The sequence below is a fragment of the Perca fluviatilis genome, chromosome 11 (assembly GCF_010015445.1).
Source record: "Perca fluviatilis chromosome 11, GENO_Pfluv_1.0, whole genome shotgun sequence".
NCBI classification, from domain to species: Eukaryota; Metazoa; Chordata; class Actinopteri; order Perciformes; family Percidae; genus Perca; species Perca fluviatilis.
This window is the reverse complement of record NC_053122.1, coordinates 8,764,633-8,787,565: the sequence shown is the minus strand read 5'-3', so window position 1 is coordinate 8,787,565 and position 22,933 is coordinate 8,764,633. Positions and strand designations below refer to the sequence as shown.

General features: G+C 41.2%; 1 protein-coding gene across 1 annotated transcript; it reads left to right on the top strand.

Moving 5' to 3' along the window:
• Positions 1–8,224: 8,224 nt before the first annotated feature.
• mrpl37 (mitochondrial ribosomal protein L37) lies at positions 8,225–22,394 on the top strand. Its single transcript, XM_039816747.1, has 8 exons — positions 8,225–8,752; positions 14,082–14,265; positions 15,533–15,648; positions 16,234–16,419; positions 16,550–16,704; positions 17,035–17,166; positions 19,277–19,351; positions 22,031–22,394. Exons 1-8 carry the CDS (start codon positions 8,362–8,364, stop codon positions 22,106–22,108), a joined length of 1,317 nt encoding a protein of 438 aa, XP_039672681.1. The 5' UTR covers positions 8,225–8,361; the 3' UTR covers positions 22,109–22,394.
• Positions 22,395–22,933: the final 539 nt, after the last annotated feature.

Below are 22,933 nucleotides of genomic sequence, written 5' to 3'. Positions count from 1 at the left end.
AGCGGCAGCGCTGCTGGTGTTGCACCGGACTAAAACAATGCATGCACAGAAAATGCGTTGGCCCACCTATCTACAGCTAGGGGAGACCACAATAAGCCCTATTTCAACAAACGGTGGCGTATCCCTTTAACAAACATTTTCAAAAAACTGTATTGATGTAAGTAATCAACTCAGTAATTTTCATGGTGATATCTAAAGGTTAAAATTGTTACCCTATTCATGTGAGAAAAAGAATGAATAGGCGTATGAATAGGCTATATTTGGGTCTTTTTCGAAACTTTCCCCTAATGGGATTCCTCTGGGCTGTTTTTTTCCTTACTCGGGACATATTGAGGAAACAAAATCAGTTGAGTTTGCTTCTGTTGCAATTTGTCCTACCTTTTTTCATAAAATGACTGAACTATTAGGAATTTGCACCACAAAAATACAATATCAACTAAAGCATGTCCTGCGTTATCCTTGTCTTGTAGCCCTGTCTTATAGAGGGGCACTGTGTCAAAATCTACCCTAGTTTTAAGACTTTAGTTTATATTGTGCTCGCGTGGTGCATATTCTTAAATAAAGTCATGTTTAATCAATTAAACCTGGAGCCATTTCATGTTCCAGCAAAGGAGGGGTTGATTCTGCCACCTCTTATTAAGGAATGGGTGGGCAATAGGTGTACAGCAACAAAAACGATATCTGGTGGCCCCCTAAAAAAGTTAATCCGGCCATGTTGTGTGAACAGTAAGTGAACTTAAACTTAAATTTTTTTTAATGTGGCAGTTTATGGACTGCATTTTTTCTGCACTTTAAATCAAAAGCTAAATGAGCGACATTATAGTTGGGCTAGGTGGTGTCATGTAGCTCATTCGACCTGTTTTGAACGTATCATTTGCTACTTTAATGTTATTGATGTAAATCTTTGACTAGAACCTTCATGACAAAAGATAATGAAATGCATTATTCATTTTACCTTGTTAGACCGAGTCCTGTTATAAAGCGTCATTTGTCTTTTTGATTGGATGGATAACAACAAAAGGCTTCCTGTTATTGTACTAACATCAGCATAATGTTCTTTCTTGTGTGCTTTCTACTATCTACTTTTCAACACGGCAGCACCTGTGGGGATTTTTATTTTTTGCCAATAACGTCCACATATGTAGGGTGATGACGGTGATGATATGGTCAGCGTTATCAGCAGAAACCTTTTCTGGTATGGTTATCGCAGCCTTCATCGGCTCCAAAATGCAGCGATGTACATCCTGTCTGGGACTGAGGTCAGCAGCTTCTGACAGTAAGAAGGGCTGTCAGTACTTACTTAGACATGTCTGTATGAAATAGAAGACATCCTCAGTCAGACAGTAACGGGCAGGTGACAGACACACAGAAAGGATGATAAAAGAATCCGAAATGTTGTTTCTGGTGATGAGTTTGCTGTACTGGAGTCAAGCTGAAGGTGAGGGTTAACGTCATTGTAGATACATGTTTTTGTTGTAGTATTATTATCAGTGGAAGTATTACTTATTATTATGAATCCACTATTTTGTATTTGATTTAGTAATGAATACAGTTATGACACAGTTAGGCTACATTAATTAAAAAAAAGATTGTCTGTTATTTCTTGTTTGCTGTTGGTGGTCACCTTATTATTTGCTGTATAAACACAGTAACCGTAAACAGTGAATGCATAAAAATGAGAAAGTCACTAATAAATGCATTATGTAAAAAAGCTGATTCATGAATATAGTATATGTGTGCAAGAGAACTCCCTAAATGCATGAATAGCTGTTTTATATAGTCTATGCTGCATACACACACTGTGAAAAATGCATTTCACATGCAGTATATTTCAGAATATACAAATATGCATCATTTTTGTGTATGCATGTACAGTATGACTTTCATTTTGAGTAGACTTATTCTATTTTAGATCTGTTTAAACATGTATTCTTAAATGTTTAATGAACCCAAAATATATTTTCTACTTATGCATGCATTATTTCAACATGTCATGCAAACACTCTTCCTAAGTGTCCAAACTGGCATCACTCAATCCTACTAACCTAAAAATGTGAGTTCCAATCTATTTTAAGCAAGTGAGACCACAGTAAACAAAAAAAATCTAAATTGTTTAGAAACTCAAGAGATTTGTTGTGTGGCTTATATATCTTTTTAATAAAGGAAATATATCGTTTAATGTCTGCCTTCTTTCATTTTTGTAGGTGGGTGCAGAGGTGCTATTGTGAGTATTTCTGGAGATAGGGAGCTTTCAGCTGGAGAGGGCTTCAATCTGACCTGTGAGTTCAAATGTTTAGCTCATCATGTTGCACAGCTGCAGTGGAGGAACAGCTCACAAGAGGTAGTTACAACTTCTCAAAGGTTTTCTGACATTTATAATTTATTACAGCATGTAATAAATTCCTCCTTCATATGTACACTGAAACTAGGGCTGCTCGATTGAGGAAATAATTATGATCACGATTATTTTGGTCAATGTTGAAATCACGATTATTATACATGATTATTTCATTGACTTTTGGAAAGATGTTACAATTATTGAACTAAAAACAAACAGTGAAAACACCTTGAACTGTAAAATATCCCTTACTACTTTTCCTGTTTGAACTTTTATTTATTTTCATTCAGAACACAAGACAAAATAAGAGTTTACTCGCAAAACGTAATGTGCAAAATAATAGTTTTTCTCGATTGCTCTGTTTTTGTGATCGTTGGGAGCCAAAATCATAATCGCGATTAAAATTTGATCAGTTGCACAGCCCTAACTGAAACTGAGTGTACTCTTGATTATGCAACAAAGGCAGGCTTAAGCCACTGGGAATACATTTTTTTAATGTATTTTTAAGATGTTTTTAACAGTTACAAAATTTAGAAGTTTTCATATTTAAAATCTTCAGTTAGCTTTTAGCACTAACATAATGTGGGGCCCTATGAAATCTGTCCTATAGATTTTTTTTTTTTTCAATTCTGAATTTCATGATTCCATCCATGATATTGTTATTATCACAGAAATGATTGGGCTCTACATTAATGCTGGCATCAGTCGGTGACAATGACACAAGAAAATGACACTTGCCACCCGGCTAAACAACTTACTTACCCTAACTAACCCTCAAGTTTTAAATGTTAAAGGTCTCTTTTATATAGACCTTAGTGGTCCCCTAATACTGTATCTGAAGTCTCTTTTATATAGGCCTTAGTGGTCCCCTAATACTGTATCTGAAGTCTCTTTTATATAGACCTTAGTGGTCCCCTAATACTGTATCTGAAGTCTCTTTTATATAGACCTTAGTGGTCCCCTAATACTGTATCTGAAGTCTCTTTTATATAGACCTTAGTGGTCCCCTAATACTGTATCTGAAGTCTCTTTTATATAGACCTTAGTGGTCCCCTAATACTGTATCTGAAGTCTCTTTTATATAGACCTTAGTGGTCCCCTAATACTGTATCTGAAGTCTCTTTTATATAGACCTTAGTGGTCCCCTAATACTGTATCTGAAGTCTCTTTTATATAGACCTTAGTGGTCCCCTAATACTGTATCTGAAGTCTCTTTCCTGAAATTCAGCCTTGGTGCAGAATTACAGCCACTAGAGCCAGTCCCACGATGAGCTTTCCTCAGGATGTGCCATTTCTGTGTCTGTAGCTATTGAGGAGGAGAGAGGGGGGGGGGAAGGTGGAGAGTGGGGGTGTGGCCAAATTCTCTGGGTGGGCAAAGCAGAGAAAGGGGAGGTAACCTTGCTCCTTATGACCTCATAAGGAGAAGATTCCAGATCGGCTCATCTGAGCTTTCATTTTCTCAAAGGCAGAGCAGGATACCCAGGGCTCGGTTTACACCTATCACCATTTCTAGCCACTGGGGGACCATAGGCAGGCTGGGGGGACGCATATTAATGTTAAAAAACCTCATAAAGTCAAAGGGCCAAAGAGTACTATGGTCACAGTAATAACTGTTTTCGTCTCGTAGGGGAGGGTGTCTCTTGTCAATATTACCTCCATCCTCCCCAATGTGACCCTGGTCCTGAGCGTGAGCTCTTCTACAAAGACAGACACTGGTTATTACTCCTGCAGGACCCAGCCGCCCGACACAATCAGCCCCGAGGTCTGGATTCAGATAGCAGGTAAGATGCTGATGACCTTTCGAATGGTCATTACGGAGTAAATGGTGATTGTGCAGGGTTTATCATCATTTTGATACAATGCCATTTAAACAAATTGATTAATTTAAGTAACTGGCAACAGTACTGTTTACTACGTGTGATGTCTGGTGATTCATTAATATGAAATAAAAAGACATGACAAAATGATTTTACCATTAACCAACAATTTATTAAATTATTGAAGAAATTGTTAAAACTTATCTTATTATTGTATAATAATAATCATAAGAGTTTTACTGGATATAACTTGTATAACTAGCCTACATACATTTTAATTTCAAAAAGCCCTGTTTTTAAAAGTCATAATGGCATACTATTTTTTTTTTACATTTCTTTTATGTTATTATTTTTTTAAACAACTTCATTAAGAATGTAAATGGTACAAAGCCAGACATTCACATAACGTCAAAAAAGACAGATGACCTATGGGCTGAAATATGTGCCACCAGAAACTGAATTTGAACCATTTATATTTGAATTTGAATTGCTAAACTTGAATTATTGCATTGAAAAACTGAATTTGAATCATATAATTCGACCGGACAAGTGGAAAAAAAAAACTTAACATTGAACCCTGAAGGGACATCTTTAAAATCAGTCGCAGTGGGCTTTAGCTGCCGCTGTTAACACTGTCCCTTCACTTCAACCAAAGTAACTCACAACCATGTCTAGCTATTTATCAAGCTAGGTAGGTAGCATGAGCAGCCCTGTTAAGTTTAAAGGGTACATTAGCTTCTCTGTGTCTGTGTAATGTGTTTATTTACAGCGGCAGGCTCTAGTTGGTTGAATTAGAATGACATTGACATTGTTTTTGCTCTAGCTTACAGGTGCTCAATGGCTAAATCTGGTAGCAGTTGTGTTCTAATGAGCTGAGTTTTAACAACTTCTGAAGTTATTTCACAAATTATTGCTTCATTTATGTACTTTACACAATTTATTCGAATGACTACTATTACTTATTCATTTGTTTAACGTTGAACACTTTGCGGCTCTACAATGAATAAATAACCGTCCACTCTCCAGATAACCTGACCACGCCCAACCTGACCACATCCAGCACCCCGCGGTGTGACAGCAGCGAACAGCCCAGCAGTGTGGCAGGTAAATGTCATGCAACTTCTCAGAAGGAGTATGGATTCTCTGAACTGTGAGCAATGGCAAACTAGCATATCTGTACAGGTAAATCTAATATTATATTCCATATCTCAAGCACAAGAAAATATTGACGCATCCATTTATCAATTTCTTATGCTGCTTCCTGTTCAGGGTCTGGAGCAGCAAAACACATAATGACTCGAAAATTAGATTATTTTTTGGGCATTTTCAGCCTTTATTTTGATAGGACAGCAGAAGACATGAAAGGGGAGAGAGAGAGGGGGAATGACATGCAGCAAAGGGCCGCAGGTCGGAGTTGAACCCGGGCCCGCTGCGTTGAGGAGTAAACCTCTATATATGGGCACCCGCTCTACCGACTGAGCTATCCGGGCGCCTCAAAAATTAGATTTAAAAGAGGATATAAGTTTGTCTGCCTCAGATCCTCAGACAAAGTGGCCTGGACAGCAGAGGTCATGTCATCTTAAGTGACAAGTTGAGATTTTGGAACCATGAGTAGGGCCTCGGATCTCAATCAACGCTCATAGGGAGTTAGCAGATTACACATATAAGCAGGAGCCTGATCATTAGAAACGAGCAGTCAAATGGAGGAAAACCATTAATTCCAAAACGTATGAGGTCTAAGGTATCCTTAGGCAGTCTCATGCCTGCTTGGACCAGAAAAATGTCCAGAATTGGTGTCAGAGGCTGAGTTTACAGGCCTGCATCGGCGGCAAGTAGGGTAGATCTGTGTAGACAACGATTCCCGATTGAGATTTTTGCAATACATTTTTCATAAAATAAATCGATTGTGTGGAGACATTTTTCTAAAATCTTAGATAGAAATGGCAGGTTACAGATGGGTCTATAATGACTTATGACTTCAGAGGTGGCGACAGTGGAATGAAAGGAGACAGAGCAGTTAATAATGACCAAAATACCCAGACCCACTGTCTGAAATATGGCTTTTAGAAACCATGAATGCAGTCTGAAGGGCAGGTGGATTGATTTTGAAAGTGCAACAGTTCGATCCACAGAGAACAGTGTCTGCAAGAAAATGTTGGAAATCGCACAAATTGAAGTTCCTTCCTGCTGTGTTGTCTGATATTGTGGTCAAACCACTGCTGCATATCCCTCGCACTGTCTTCTCAGTGCACCTTTAAACTAAGGCAGGAAATGTGTAGTAATATTTGTCCTTTGTCCTTAAAATCATTAGTGTCTGTTATACTGTATATATGCAGACATCAATTCAAAATGTAGGCCTGTGTCAAGTCTTTAATGGCATAGTTTTGGGTCACCATCCACAGCTGACATATGAATTCATGTTGAGTGACATGCTGTAGCGCTACTGGATGGGAACCAGGACTCAGGATGGATTAATAATCAGACTGGATTCATTATTCCTACCTGGTGTGACTTTTCTCTTTACAGTAATAATGTCTTTTTAAAATATGTCTGTCAAGCTCATTTTTACCATGTCTTTTCTTTCCCTCAAACTCAGCCCCTTCTCATCTCTCTGTATGTTCCTGCAGCTTTGCTTCCAAGAGCTTTTATGTAACCATAAACCCAATCTGCATCCGTCTGTGTCCATGTAGGTCTGCAGGGTCAGCTATGGTATTGGATTCTGCTGGGAAAAACTGCCGTCCTCCTCCTCAGCTTGGCCTATCTGGCTGTAAAATGCAAGAGAGGATGAGATGAGAAGAGAAGGATCCAGATCGCTCTCTCCACAACAATGCTTTGTTTCTACCATTCACTTTTCTGCATTCAAGCGTTTTAATATCAGTGAAGCCATTCCAGGATTCATCTGTTCTGAATGCTACAAATTATGTTGATTTTCTTGCTTCTTTGGAGACATTTTTAGACGTTAATTTTATTGCTTGATTTGTGTTACATCAAATAAATCTTGCATGTAAATGGTCTTTATTTCACTCCTTATGTTGTGTTATTTTTGGTATAAATAAACTCTGTAACTTTGTGGTGGTGTCACGTGAACGTTGACCAATAACACTGAAAATACAATTGAAATTGAATTGTTTTTATATGTTGTTGCATACATTTTTCAATTAAAATTATATTTATAGTTTCAATCATAACACAAGTTCTCAGGACACTTTACACAAAGAGTAAGTCTTGACCACATTTTACAGAGACCCAACAATTCCCCCAAGAGCAATTGCACTTAGTGTAGGGTGAGAGAGTGAGACACACAAAGAAAGGGGGGGTTCAACAGGGGTCTGGGGCCCCTAGGGGGGTCCTCAGAGTTACTGCAGGGGGTGCCACCAAATTATTGTTAATATTTTGAAAGTTTGTCATTACAGAAAAATACTTCGCACATCTATAACTTGTGACAGGTGCATCGGAAGGGGGATAGTAAGTCAAAAGTTGCAAAGAAACTCCTGCACACGTCTGACTTGCAAAAAAATAAATGTAATAGTAGGCAACTTCGGTACTAGACCATCATCAGGCAACATGAATGATGGGAGTTTCTTTGCAACTTTTGAAAATTTTTTCAAAAATGAAATTGTCTAACAAATTATTAGCAAATATAAACCAGCCTATTTGTGAAAAAAAAACATTGATGATATGGCTTGCTGGCCTATAAGTAGGTACATCCACAGATACAGTTCATACTACGGATTCACTCTGCCACATGTATATTTAACATTAAAACTTGATTTATAAAATCATACCAGCGATTATTTTAATAGCTTAGTTTTCTATGCACTAAAAGGGTAGGCCTATGTATAAGGCTTTAGGCTGCCCTACACGCTATTGTTGGCCCAGTTTAATATGCAACTTAATTTTATACAGTAGCCTACGTAGTAGGGGGTCCCTGCTCCGTCTTTGTCGGACAATTAAGGGGTCCTTGGATTAAAAAACGTTGAAGACCCCTGATTTAATCCATTAGTCCCACTCCGAAGCAGAGGGGGGCGGTAATGCAACTCACGCTGTTTGCCAACCGCCGTTGTAACTCAAAAAGACGAGGAAGAAGAAGAAGATCCAATGTGGCGGCGCCCTACAGCAGCATTTACTGACAGGCAATGACTTAGGTCACGTAGCAGCTTAAATCTTGGAAACTCTATAAGAAGTAGGCTACGTTGATATAGTAATATGCTTCCAGAAACTGCCCAGTGTTTAAAAACGGCGGCTCCGTTGTTTTCTCAAACCGTTTTCTTGAAGGATTTGAGACGGTTGTCCACACATGGAGGAGCCGGGGCCAGCCACCTTCAGGCCCGGAGGCACTTCGGTGTCAGCCGCTGTCTGACAGCCAAGGTTCCCCCTGAGCGCAAACCCAGGGAGAGAGTGGAGATCCCCGGGCTGGAGATGGTCACCTACGGGGAGAGGATGCACTATGTGCCGGGGCTGTCTAAGCCCGTTCACCCGCAGTGGGAGAGGGACTACAAGGACCCGAGGCATTACAGGGCTCCCCCGGCTCACGAGATGCCGCTGTGCAAAGAAAAACCGTGCTATGTGTACAACCAGAGGACCAGCGCACTGGAAGGTATCATGGCACAGCATTATTAACGTTAAACTTACAAGCACTTCCTCGTAGTTGTTGTTGTTGTTGTTGTTGTTGTTGTTTTTTTTCTTTCTTTTCCAGCAGTTCGCATTAGGCGAATGCAATTGCATAGGGCGTAGATTTAGTTTCAACATTGGGGGGGGGGTCTGGGGGTTAATTGTACCCCATAACATTTTGGGCATCAATCACTTTATTTCGTGCATCCTCCAGAATGGGTAAGAGTTTCTTCCCTCAAGCAGTCAGACTGTTGAACAACATAACATGATGCACATGTTTCACACTGAACTGAAATGCACTTTTTCCTCTGCTGCTAAATTCTATAATTCTCTATATTCTACCTCCACCTCACTGTGAACCTAACTCGTAACAGTCAGTGTTACAAGTCTACTTATGCCCTGTCTTTTGTTGTCTGTCCTGTCCCTTGTCTGTCTTAAAGGTCCCATGGCATGAAAATGTATATATTTATGAGTTTTTTTTTAACATTAACATGTGTCCCCCCAGCCTGCCTATGGTCCCCCAGTGGCTAGAAATGGTGATATGTGTAAACCGAGCCCTGGGTATCCTGCTCTGCCTTTTGAGAAAATGAAAGCTCAGATGGGCCGACCTGGAATCTTCTCCTTATGAGGTCATAAGGAGCAAGGTTACCTCCCCCTTTTTCGCTTGCCCACCCAGAGAATTTGGCCCACCCATGAGAGAGAAGAGAGACATCATGGCTTTCAAATGTGCAAAGTGGCAGTTGGTCAAGAGCCCCCCACCCCCTCCACCTTGCCCCCCCTCTCTCCTCCTCAATACCTACAGACACAGAAATGGCACATCCTAAGGAAAGCTCATTGTGCAGGGTTTCCGCGGTCATTAAAAAGCATGAAAAAGCATGAAATGAGATTTGCTGATACCTGCAGAAACCCTGTTGTGGGACTGGTTCTAGTGGCTGTAATTCTGCACCAAGGCTGAATTTCGGAAAAAGACTTCAGATACAGTATTAGGGGACCACTAAGGTCTATATAAAAGAGACTTCAGATACAGTATTAGGGGACCACTAAGGCCTATATAAAAGAGACTTCAGATACAGTATTAGGGGACCACTAACGTCTATATAAAAGAGACTTCAGATACAGTATTAGGGGACCACTAAGGTCTATATAAAAGAGACTTCAGATACAGTATTAGGGGACCACTAAGGTCTATATAAAAGAGACTTCAGATACAGTATTAGGGGACCACTAAGGTCTATATAAAAGAGACTTCAGATACAGTATTAGGGGACCACTAAGGTCTATATAAAAGAGACTTCAGATACAGTATTAGGGGACCACTAAGGTCTATATAAAAGAGACTTCAGATACAGTATTAGGGGACCACTAAGGTCTATATAAAAGAGACTTCAGATACAGTATTAGGGGACCACTAAGGTCTATATAAAAGAGACTTCAGACACAGTATTAGGGGACCACTAAGGTCTATATAAAAGAGACTTCAGATACAGTATTAGGGGACCAATAAGGTCTATATAAAAGAGACTTCAGATACAGTATTAGGGGACCAATAAGGTCTATATAAAAGAGACTTCAGATACAGTATTAGGGGACCACTAAGATCTATATAAATGAGACTTCAGATACAGTATTAGGGGACCACTAAGGCCTATATAAAAGAGACTTCAGATACAGTATTAGGGACCACTAAGGTCTATATAAAAGAGACTTCAGATACAGTATTAGGGGACCACTAAGGCCTATATAAAAGAGACTTCAGATACAGTATTAGGGGACCACTAAGGTCTATATAAAAGAGACTTCAGATACAGTATTAGGGGACCACTAAGGTCTATATAAAAGAGACTTCAGATACAGTATTAGGGACCACTAAGGTCTATATAAAAGAGACTTCAGATACAGTATTAGGGGACCACTAAGGCCTATATAAAAGAGACTTCAGATACAGTATTAGGGGACCACTAAGGTCTATATAAAAGAGACTTCAGATACAGTATTAGGGGACCACTAAGGCCTATATAAAAGAGACTTCAGATACAGTATTAGGGGACCAATAAGGCCTATATAAAAGAGACTTCAGATACAGTATTAGGGGACCACTAAGGCCTATATAAAAGAGACTTCAGATACAGTATTAGGGGACCACTAAGGTCTATATAAAAGCATCCAAAGAGCACCATGTCATGAGATCTTTAAAAACATCCTATCTTTAAAAAGACAAACAGATAATAGAATTATTTCCAATTTAGTTTGTTTTATTTCACTAATTTTTCTGTCGTGTCAGGAAAACCGGAGCACCCGGAGTAACCCTACACTTATTTAGTTGAACCTGCAAGTCTTTGAAGTGTGGCAGGAAACCGGATCACCCGGAGTATGGTGATTGTGAGGCTGCAGTCCCAATCACTGAGCTGCCATGTCTCCTCAGAGGAGGAGGGAGAGAGGGGGGATGGGAGATAGATGGGAGAAAGAAGATGATGCCCGGTTCACACGAGACTTCAGCCCTGACTTCAGAGGAGTAAAGTCTGGCGGTAGAGGGTAGTAGGTGGGGAAAGGGCTGGGGGAATAGGAGTGAAGATAAGGAGTGGGGGGAGGAAAGAAAGGATGTTACTTCTCTCTCCTCTCCCTCCTCTTGTGCTTTTTTTCTGCCTCCTTTTCTTTTTTGAGTCTTTTCAATTCCTCCTTCTCTCTCTTCTCCTTTTCCTCTTTCTCTTTCTTCTCTCTCTTTGCTTCCTCCTTCCTCCTTTTCTTGTCTCTTTTCTCCATCTCCTCTTGTTCCTTCTTCTGTCTTTTCAATTCCTCTTTCTCCGCCTTCTTTTCCTGTCTCCTCAGCTTCGCCTTCTCCTTGTCCGTTTTCAGGGCCAGCTCCTGGAGGCTGAGCTGTAGAGCCTGGAGTTCTGCGTTGTGCCGCGTGAGGAGCTCTATTTCTTCCTCCTTTCGAGCCACCTCGATGTGCCACCTGTCCTCCATCTCTCTGCTCTCTCTTTCCAGCTCCTGCGCTCTCTCGGAGATCACCTCCTTGGCAGCCGTCTCGCGCCTCACCTGATCTCCCAGAGACGCCAGTTGTGTTTGCCACTCTGCCTCGCTCTGGATGGTCTCTCTTTCAATCTTTTCTAGCTTGGCCACACACTCCAGCGTCTCCGTTTCAAGCGCCTTCTTTTCCGCGAGTACCTTGTCAATCAGGTCGTCCTTTGCCAGAACGACCCGGCTCAACTCGCCGTCAAAGGCCTCTTGCGCTGTTCTGAGCTCCACGACTACCTGCTCCAAATCCTTGTTCTTCAGTTTTAGACCCTTCATCTCCACCAGCCAGGCCTGTTTCATTCTCGCATTCTCCTCTTTAATGGATCGACTGAACCGGTTGAATTGGGAACTCCAGTGGCCTTTGACTGACTCCGTGAAATTTTTTTCTTTACTCAAACTCTCCTTAAGAAGGCGGATCTCTGCATCTTTTTCTCGCTCCTTGAGTTTCCCGTCCTTCTGTAGGTTTTTCCTCATGGCTCTTTCTGACTGTAGAGCCTTCAAGATTTTCCCTTTCTCCTCCACCAGGCCAGCATTCACTGCGGCCAGCTCTTCGTTTAGTTTTTGGACCTCCAGAAGGGCTTTTCTGGGGTCCTCGAGCTGTGCGCTGGGAGTTTCGGGGACCATTGTCGCCATGATAGCCGCCAAAAAATATTTTTGAAGATATTTTAAAGATATTTCTTGCGGTACTGGAGTACTTCGTAGTATTAATGCTGTATTGCAGTTTAGTACAAACGTGTTTAAGTTTTGAGCTCTGTTCCAACAAAGATGTGTCTCTTAATGGAGGGCAGGTTTCAAGTAACTGAACAGGTTGGGTCTCTCAGTAAGATGTGTGTTCTGTGATCAAAGCCATAGAACGTCATGGCAGAATGTGTGATGTCACACGCTTGTGACATCACACATTCTGAACCTTCTATAGAAGGTCATTAAAGAATGTGTGATGTCACACATTCTAAACCTTCCGTGACATATTGGCTTTGAACACATACCTGGCAATGCATCTTACGGAGACACAACCTCAGACACGTGTTCCATCGTCTACATCGCGATGTGCGCGTGCGCGACAGTCACATCGCAGGACGTTGCGACGTTGACGCTAAAACTTTTTTGCTGCTTGATTAAAAAAAGTAAACTTTCACCGTTCTCCTTTTACATGATCGTTAGCGGCCGAGCCTTCCCCTTGTTTAAGACAGGTAGCCATGTGGGCAGCGTGTGTATGTGACGTAATGTTAGTCCGACGGGTGAGGCTCTCCGTGTGTAGTAAAGTAGCGTAAGCAGAAGCTGCCGCTGACCCAGTGATGCACACACTTTTCCATGGGTAGTGAAGCTGCAGTGGTCAGTGTGTTATGTGTTCTGCAAAGACGAACTTGTCATCCTCACCCGAGTAACGCAACGACGTCTCCCGGCCATTTTTCACCGCATAAAGCTGCTACCAGCAAGGCTAAAGCTAATCTAGTTAGTTAGCCTAAAGAAACAATGGAAACAAGGCGTCTGCAACAGCAGTCTGTGTCTGATATAACATCATTGACACTGATTTAAGTGTTCTTGGATGCACCGTGTGTTGCTAGTCCCTCTCCAAAATCACTTCAGAAGAGTCAAAAAAGTCGTTTTTAATTTTTTGTGTAGGTGCACTCACGAGAATTATTTATTTCCAAATAGAGCTATTTATGTCATCTTGTAAAAATTATTTTTTTTTTTTTTCTTCATAACGCAATATATATATATTGAATGAAAATTTTTTTTTTCCCAATATCGTGCGCCTACATCTTGGTGAATTTTTATGCATTAATTTATGGTGCAAATGTCTTTTTATTTAGGTAAAGGAAATAATTATCCTGCATTGTTCAAACCTTTCTGCACATTCAAAACATCACACGTGTTTCAGGATGTATTTCTTTTATTTTTTTCAGGAATCATGTACATCTCAGCAACAAATCTGTTAGAGAATAAGACCTTGTTAAATCCCCCAAAGTTTAAATCTACATAAATATTTATTTATTTTTCAAGCTCCTGTTGTGTTCTTTAATGTAGCACAAGTACATTACATTAAGGAACAAACTGTGGGCTGCAAGAAGTAAGTGAAAGTACATGAGCTTTAAATAAGCCAAACTACAAAGAGCCAAATGAAAGTGCAGCTGTATTGGTTTATTTTTTTTAAGTAGTTTTAAGTAGACACAGTTTTTGATTGGGTACATGTTTTGAGCCCCCTGTTATTTTTACGTCTTCTTTTTACCTCTACTCTTAAAAGGTATACTTTTTCATAACCTTATGACACTTCAGATCATCTTCTCTCTCTGTCTCAGGTGTGCGTCAGGCTCTGTGGTTGACCAAAACCAAATTGATCTGTGGTCTTCCGCCTCAGCTCCTCTCATTGGCAGAGAGTCCTGCCAATCAGATACCAGATCAGGATGAACGTGTGCAGAACGCCATCAAACATGCCCGCTTCTGGGACACGACAGAGGAAAGACCGGGCAAAGAGAAATACAGGTAGTGTGTCACAACATTGTTTGTTTCTTTCTTTCTTTCTTGACCTACTTACACATATAAAATATTAAAAATATACAATATATTGTTTGCAAGGGAATGTAAAGGAGCATTGCCTAAAACCCTCCAGGGGGACATGATCAGCAGAATGAGCTGTGTGCCCCACCACAGTAACAGAGGCAAAGTGTAGCATAGGGTTATGACACCAACAAGCATCAGGTATCAATAGAACTGGAATTTGAAAAACAAAGTAATTAGCCTAGTAAAGACTGTTTATGAATAATGTATTTCAGTTAAACACAAAATGAGGCCACTGTAAATAATCCCTTTTCAGAGGAAAAGACGTGAGGTTAGAACCCAGTTATCAAAAAAAAAGGTTGGATGCATGAAACTTTTTTTTTTGTTCTTTTTGTCCATAACTGGTCCATTTTATGTTAAGTCATTGGGCAGGTGGGGATAGGTCGGGGTTAAAACACAGCACCCGGGATAGGCGCTACGAAGGGCACGGGCACAGGGGAATTCTTAAAACCTCCTTTTAAAAAAACAGGTTAGGTTATTTAAAAAGCCATAAAAGGGACACAGTTATTAAAAGTCGGTTAAAAGAACCACTGGACAGGACGGTCAGCGGCAGTATAAAACTTTAAATAAAAGGTCACCTCCACACATACCCTGGTCTTTCTCCTGGAAAGATCAAATAAACTGCTCTCGAGCTCGTTCATGCTTCCGGTTTCCGCTTTGTCGCGTATCGCTGAAAAAAATAGAGTGGCCCTCTGGTCGCGCACTCAAAATCCTGGCGCACCAGCGAGATCTACGTCATTTCGATGTGAGATTGGCACGCGCGAGCGAGCTCGGATACAGCGACTGTAAAACGGCCCTTAGGGTTTGAAAGAGATTGAACTTTGTGTGCGGGAATGCAACACCCAAAGTAGCATTGCAGCAAGGTTTGTATCTTTGCTTTCTCCATAGGAAAACTATGGCTCACGCCAGCACAAAGCCATTTTGCTACTAATCAAAGAGCATTTGTTAGTTGTTCAGAGTCACCCGAAGTCCTATATCTTTTTGTATTTACTAACCTTTGTAAATGAGCCATTGTGATTACCTCTGCTGATGATGAAGTGACTTCTGTGTTAGATCCCGAGGTCTAAATGTGTCATACCCTCTGCCAGCTGGGTTGACTCACTAAATGCACATGGTACTTTTACAGTCCTTGTTTGGGAAATAAATAACTTTCCTCACTCCTGCTGTTTGTGTGTATGTGCTCCTTTCCCAGCAACACTCTGCTCTTGAACCTGCTCCATCTGTGTGCAACTCTACAGCCCAGCCACCCAGCGATTGGAAGGAGGATCCTTGCTGAGAAATACTCATTGGCAGCCACATGGAAAAGAGGTAATACACTCTCTTGGATTACATTGTGTAACACATACCCTGTTTAGTTTTTGACCACTACTAGTGATGTAGAGCAATGTTTTTAGTAGTGAGTCCCCGTTAAGTTTATATCATTGGCATGCTAGCGGGCATGCAGGTGGCCCAATACACATTCCTGCTGATGATTACATGCTATTCCACTGATCAACAGTTGACAGCAATACGCAGCAATGTGCCAACCAAGGCAACAAAGAAGAAGACTGCGAAATAGTATATATAAACAATGCAAGATTTAAAACATTTCACAAGAGATTGAAGATTTATTACAGGAAAGGTGAAAACATTGTCTGGTTGCGCTAGAGGAAAAGTCAGAGGATAACCAAAGTCATCGAGATCCATTCTCTGGGGACTATCGATGTCTTTACAAACTTTTATGGCTATCCATCAATTCAGGTGTTACGATATTTCAGCCTGGAACAAAGTGGTGGACCGACAATAAATGAGTCGTTAAAATTGGTTCGAGCTGCCTCAAATAATGATAATGAATGTGAACATACTGAATGCATTCTAATGGACTCCCGTTTTCATTCTACGTTTGGATACCAGGTGAGGACCTGTTCCAGATTCGAGGTCAGAATGGTTTACTGCAAAACTGCATGGATCCTCTCCCAGAGGTTTCCGGGAAACAGGAAGTGGGCGACACAGCAGATCACGTCCTGGAAACCTTCTATCCCGTCTCCCCCACCATCGACCTGCAGAAAGTAAACGTGTACAAGGAGGTGAACTGCTCAGGTGAGAAGACCCCCAGTCCTCCTCCGTGTCACAGAACTCCTGGTCTAATAGTAGTGCCAGTATACAAGGGAGCGTCCGATTGTCCAGTGCTCAGGCCTAATTAAATCACATCTCCATGTTATCCAATCAGGTTTCAGGGGTGACTACCCTTATCCCCATGCCCACACACTTTACTTTCTGGAGGGAGCTGATCCTCGCTGTAAGCTCCGGCCAGAACAGTTCAGAGCCAAGATGTTCATGTTCACCTTTGGAAACGCTCTGGTCCGTGCACACAACCTGTATGGGGTAAGGATTTACAGCGTGTCATTAAACACATACTGTGAACATGTGAACATACTGTATTACCAGTTGCTGATCCACATTCTCCTGTCTCCCTCTTTGTCTGTGTGTGTGTGTGTGTGTGTCTGTGTGTGTGTGTGTGTGTGTGTGTGTGTGTGTGTGTGTCTGTGTCTGTGTGTGTGTGTGGTGTCTGTGTGTGTCTGTGTGTGGTGTGTGTGTGTGTGTGTCTGTCTGTGTCTGTGTGTGTCTGTCTGTGTGTGTCGTGTGTGTGTGTGTGTGTGTGTGTGTGTGTGTGTGTGTGTGTGTGGTGTGTGTGTGTGTGTGTGTGTGTGTCAGCCCCAGCCTCAGCGTGTACTAGATCGTCCTGTAACAGTTCAGGCAGTAGGGACCAACGGCAGAATTTTCCAGTTTATGGTTTTCCAGCTCAACACCACAGATCTCTCCGGAGACGACGGCATCAAGAACCAGGTGCTTCATTTTATTTACATTTTTTTAAATCAACAGCTGTATGGGTTGTTTTGTGAGAAAGTCCAAGTCGCCAACCGTAGCGTAGCTTTGAAGGGACATCTTTGCGAGGACATTTGCTTCTGCATAGGTAGAGTAGACAAACAATACAAAACCGTACAGAACAGCCAGCAGTAAATACCACGAAACTCATGTTTGGTTTAATGCCACAGCTGAAAAGGCAGCTACAAACGTGAGTTATAATAAGATCAACAACTATAAGCAGTATGTGTGAGCAAAACTGAAAATGTGCTTTAGCACATCAACAAACTAAACAAATACTTTTTATTTTTTTTATTTAGCAATTACAGTACAGGCCAAAAGTTTGGACACACCTTCTCATTCAATGCGTTTTCTTTAGTTTCGTTGTAGCACTTGATGGTTTTTGCGACTGCACTTGGGGAGACATTCAAAGTTTTTTTTGCAATTTTCCGGACTGACTGACCTTCATTTGTTAAAGTAATGATGGCCACTCGTTTCTCTTTACTTAGCTGATTGGTTCTTGCCATAATATGAATTCTAACAGTTGTCCAATAGGGCTGTCGGCTGTGTATCAATCTGACTTCTGCACAACACAACCCCATTAATAAGGGAAAAAATTCCACAAATTAACTCTGACAAGGCACACCTGTGAAGTGAAAACCATTTCAGGTGACTACCTCATGAAGCTCATTGAGAGAACACCAAGGGTTTGCAGCGCTATCATATAAGCAAAGGGTGGCTACTTTGAGGAATCTAAAATATAAGACATGTTTTCAGTTATTTCACACTTTTTTGATAAGTACATAATTCCATATGTGTTCATTCATAGTTTTGATGCATTCAGTGAGAATCTACAATGTAAATAGTCATGAAAATAAAAAGGAAACACATTGAATGAGAAGGTGTGTCCAAACTTTTGGCCTGTACTGTATAAGATGTCATTCCATTTTTAAAGGGATATTGCACCCATGGGTTCTTGAAAGCTAGCTCTGAGAAGTTTGTAGCTTGGTCCTCTGTGAAATACAGCGGCCGTAGACAAAATCCATTGACTGTAAATATTAATGGATAACGCATCCGGTTCGGTGAAGTGCTGCAAATGCGGAAGTGCCTTAAACCTGCGTTCTATCTGAATTCCAACAGAGGGCGACACGTGCGGTTGCAAAAGGAGGTTTCTGTAGAAATCTATGAGAAAGTGACCCACTTATTACCTCAGTAAACATCTTCATAATGAGTTTGTGGTCTCAATCGCTAGTTTAAAGTCTTTTGCAACACAGAATGATGTTCATTTTATGAATTACGGTCTCATTGATTTTAAAATCGGCAATAAAGCAGGGGGTGTTTTAGGGCGTGGCTACGATGTGATTTCCAGTGAAAGTGTGTAACGTAACGTGGCCCCTACCTCTCGTCTAAAATCGTCACATCCGCAACCAGGACGGCTGCGCCAGTAACGGCAAACTCAACGACTCATAGCAGATCTCCACAAACCAATGGGGGACGTCACACATGCTCTGTCCATTAATATTAACAGTCTTTGACAAAATCTGTTTGAGAAGTTTCTATGGAAGTTTGGTTTCTTTGGTTGGGACTCTGGGACTCCATTGGAAGTGATTGCAACTGCTGTGAATTGAAGATAACTACAGGTGCTGCCCTCATAAGAACAAGCTACAACCTTTTTAGAGCCACCTTTAAGTTTCCTTTAAGGGTGTTCATGATTCAATCAAGAGTTTTTCAGTGGAGTAATATCTTCAACAACAATGGCTCCCTCTCATATTTAAATAGTATGTAAGTAAGGTTTCAAAGAGGTCAGGACTTTATGAGGATATTGGGACTGTATTTTTGCACCACACTACTGGTTAATGCTTTTATTCAGGACTGGATAATATGATGTAAATACATATGCAAAGAAACTTGTCCTCAGAGTGTTCATCGTTATTTTTGATCAAATAATGTGCTGCTGTGTAGAAATACCACTTTATCATTTTTCCAACTGAATCAGAAATAAATGTCAAAGTAAAAACAAAAAAGATGAATAACTTTGCTGCTTCTTAGTTCATTTTCGGCTGTCTTTTGAAATGTTGTCTGCTACGTGCAGGTGTGGCTGGATGAAGACGTTGAGCTCTACGACTTTGCAAAAGTCCGACCTCTCATCAAGAAGAAGCAAGTGAAGGTATGATCACAATCAACTTTTGTCTGTTGGGAACCGCCACTCACCAACAACCTTATGGTTTGTGTCCACTGTGGCGTTTTTTTGAAGACCCCGCTTCCCAGCATTGCACGCCAGTGGCCTTGCTTCACTGACCACTGACAAGCAAAGAAAACAGGCTACACCTGATTGGACGATCGCTGTCTGCTCCCGGGAATTCAAAACGGACCATAAAGTGGCGGCTCATTTTGGAAAACGTTCTCTTATTTTACGAAAATAGTTCACCGCAATGTGTTTCTGAAAACATTTATTTGCGACAAATAGGCTATGTAGTTTCTGAATATGTCTTTGTTTCAGATCGACAAAGGTCAGTTTAAAAGATTTTCGTGAGTTTTTGAAAGGCCGCAAGTCGTGCTGCCCGCCCTTCATTTGCATAAAGTAGCCTGGAGTGCTCTTATGCAAATGAGGAGCAGGTCTAACGGGTGTTCACTTCTCTCTTCATTCGTGTCCAGTTAATAATGTCGCCTTTAACCCTCTGATTGCCGCTGATGGTAGTCTCTGCGTTGTGTTGTGTGATGGTTGGAGACTAACGGCTGACAGTTGGACCCCAACGGAAGAACCACAGACAACGGCGATGTCGTTGATCGCTTATGGCTAACGCCGCCGGGATCTGAGGGATAAAAGCCCAGTCTCAGTAAAACTACTCAATATAAAGTAAAGTAATAATCAAAGGAAACTTACAATAAGGATTTCTGTGGCAAAGCTCAACAACTATTAAAAATAACTATGAAACAACTACTAACTGCCAACTGATCAACGGTACAGGATCAAATAGGCTACTTGTAACGTTACAAATTAATGTACAATTCACACAACTATACTATTTACAAAGATGGATATTTACACATAGATAATTACTCTGGACGAACTGTCTCATTAAAACTATACATTAAAATGTACAGGTTTCATCACCTTTATATTACAGTACACAATCACCCGAGGCATACAAGCCAAACTCAAACTGTTTTTAATGTAACATGCAAGAGGCATATGTTACACAGGAAAGTCGACGCCCCCGCTTCTCGAAATTCACCGCAATGCTACCAGAATGCATTGCGAGGCTGCTCACATAGACAATGAATGGGAAGCGGGGAAATGACACTTGGCAGTGGACGCCTACCATTTGTGTGACTTAAGGCCCGGACACACAGAGCCGACGGCCAAACGTCGGCAGAAAAGTCAGGCGGACTGACCGGTCTCCCCGAGTTGGTCAAAAAAAGTGCCTCGGAGCACACCAAAGCGACGAGACGTAACACGTCTCCATAACAGCAGGCGGCGCTAATCTGTATTGTCGCCCAAAAATGAAAACCGGCAGCTGATTGGACGAACGCGTCACGTGGGTTTGGTTTCTCCAGAAATTCAAAGCCAGACTGTCGTGGCGGCTCGTTCAGAATACGATCTCATATCGTACTAAAATAGTTCACCGAAACCTGTTTCTGAAAACATTTTAAGCGAAAAATAGGCCGTTGCTGAATCTGTCTTCATTTCAGATCGACAAAGAGACTTTAGTCACGCTCATTCCGCTCGCCATTTCCGGGTTAGCACTCCACCAATCAGATGGGTCGTTTGAGTCTGACTGCCGGCAGTGCCCGCCCTGCCGATTTTATACATGTCAAATCGGCCAAAATGAACGCCGACAGCCCCCCAGACTGACGACTGCACGGAACACTCTGAACAGACTCGAGTCACTGACCTCGCCAGACTGTCCGACGGCCGATTATCGGCTCTGTGTCCGGGCCTTTACAGCCACGTCCTGTAACCAATACTGCCGCCTCCTCAGCAAATCAGAACCTTGACTCTTATTTAAATCACTGTGGTCAGGGGAGTGTCTGCATTTATGACACAAGGAGACAAGAAATCAAATATTATTAGTCTTTTAGTGGGTAATGTAATCTGTCAACATCTTGTAAGAACAGGAAGTGAAGAGAGGAAGCTCGGCAGGGCCAAACCTCTATCTCCATAGATGCAGTGAATGTGTATGTACTGATAACTTGTGACAGGACTACAGAGGAAATGAATGGAAAGAGCAGCAGATTGTGGAAGAAAAAGTTCTCAAGTCCATTTCAGTGGCTAGTTCAGATGAGTTTTATTCACTGTGCAGTGGAGAAAGAAGCTCACGAGAAGCTGTCGGATTCTCTCTGACCAGAATGAGTTTTCTGGTCAGGGTTTTATACAAAGTTACAGGAAGCAGACAGAATATCAAAAGCTGAGAAGGCATTCACTAACAAAACTATCTGAGTAAATTTGCATAGACTCCATGCAAATCTACTCAGATGGTTTTGTTTATCTATGCCATAGAACCAATACGTCTGCTCAAACTATTGGAAAAAAACGGTCCTCTGTTTAAACGAGGAGTGAGCGCCGCTGGAGTTGGCTCCGGCTCTTAAACAAAAGGTCTGCGTCAAAGTGACCAAAGTAAAATGCTTTGTTTCAACACTAGGCTAGACAAAATGCAGACAGACCTCATTAATTCGGGCACTATAAGTTTGTTGAACAGAGAAATAATAGGAACCTAATCAGTGAGCAGGAAAGAGGATATCAGGATAAAATGAGACTAAAACTGTAAGGTTATTCTTTTCTTTTTTTTTTTTCTAAAGAGTAAAGATGAGTCATGCTGATTGGTTGCTGTGTGTCTCCCTGCAGGTACCAGCTGGTCTGGCAGGATACAAGCCTGAAACATTCAGAAAGTTCTTGGCCCTGTACCTACACGGGGCTGTGTAGGTCTGTGTGTGTCTGTGTGTGTGTGTGTGTTTGTGTGTGTATGTATGTGTGTGTTTGTGTGTGTATGTGTGTGTGTGTATGTGTGTGTGTGTGGGGGGGATCTAAACCAATATCTTACCACAAAATCCTCCTTTCCTTTAGTCCTGACATTCATCACACCGTATTGTCTGGATAATTTGGATGGACTGAAACTACAAAACCCATTTCAACACACTGACTCCATGCCTCTGTTTGTTCTTGTAACTGTGAGACCTCACTCAATAAAAAAAGTTGTTCCAAAAATGTACTTTACTTGTACTTTAGTTTTTATGCCTTACTAGTGTACATTTAAAATAAACCAGGGCTCACATCCTTATCAGTTTTTCAAGTTCTCACATATTACACCACTGCCACTAAGGTCTATATAAAAGCATCTAAAGAGCACCATGTCATGGGCCCTTTAAATGTATTTTGTATGCATTTAATTGCATACATTCAGGGCTTGAAAATAACCTTTTTGCTCACCAGCCACTGTGGCATTTTTCACTAGCCACTATTTTGTGGGAAATTATGTTTTTATACTCTGCCTATAAACAGCTTACCCTACCCCTAATCTTACTCCTCATGCCTAGCCTAACCAATCCAGGTTAACAGCAGGGCTTCCCATTTTTTGAGTTTTGAAACTGCCTTTATCATCTGGCAAGATGCAATGTTGTCAAAATTATGTTATTGGGAACACAGTTTTTGCTGGTACCCACCCATATATATATATATATATATATATATTAGTGTTAATATCAAGTTAAAACTCACTGGCACTTCTGGCCTCAGAAATAATAAAGCATC

Bases quoted from the DNA above. Each gene is read 5' to 3' on its own strand.
- mrpl37 (XM_039816747.1), top strand. From the start codon at position 8,362: ATGCTTCCAGAAACTGCCCAGTGTTTAAAAACGGCGGCTCCGTTGTTT. The intron at 15,649-16,233 runs GTAATACACTCT...TTTGGATACCAG, and splicing joins GGCAGCCACATGGAAAAGAG to GTGAGGACCTGTTCCAGATT. The intron at 17,167-19,276 runs GTGCTTCATTTT...TGCTACGTGCAG, and splicing joins ACGACGGCATCAAGAACCAG to GTGTGGCTGGATGAAGACGT.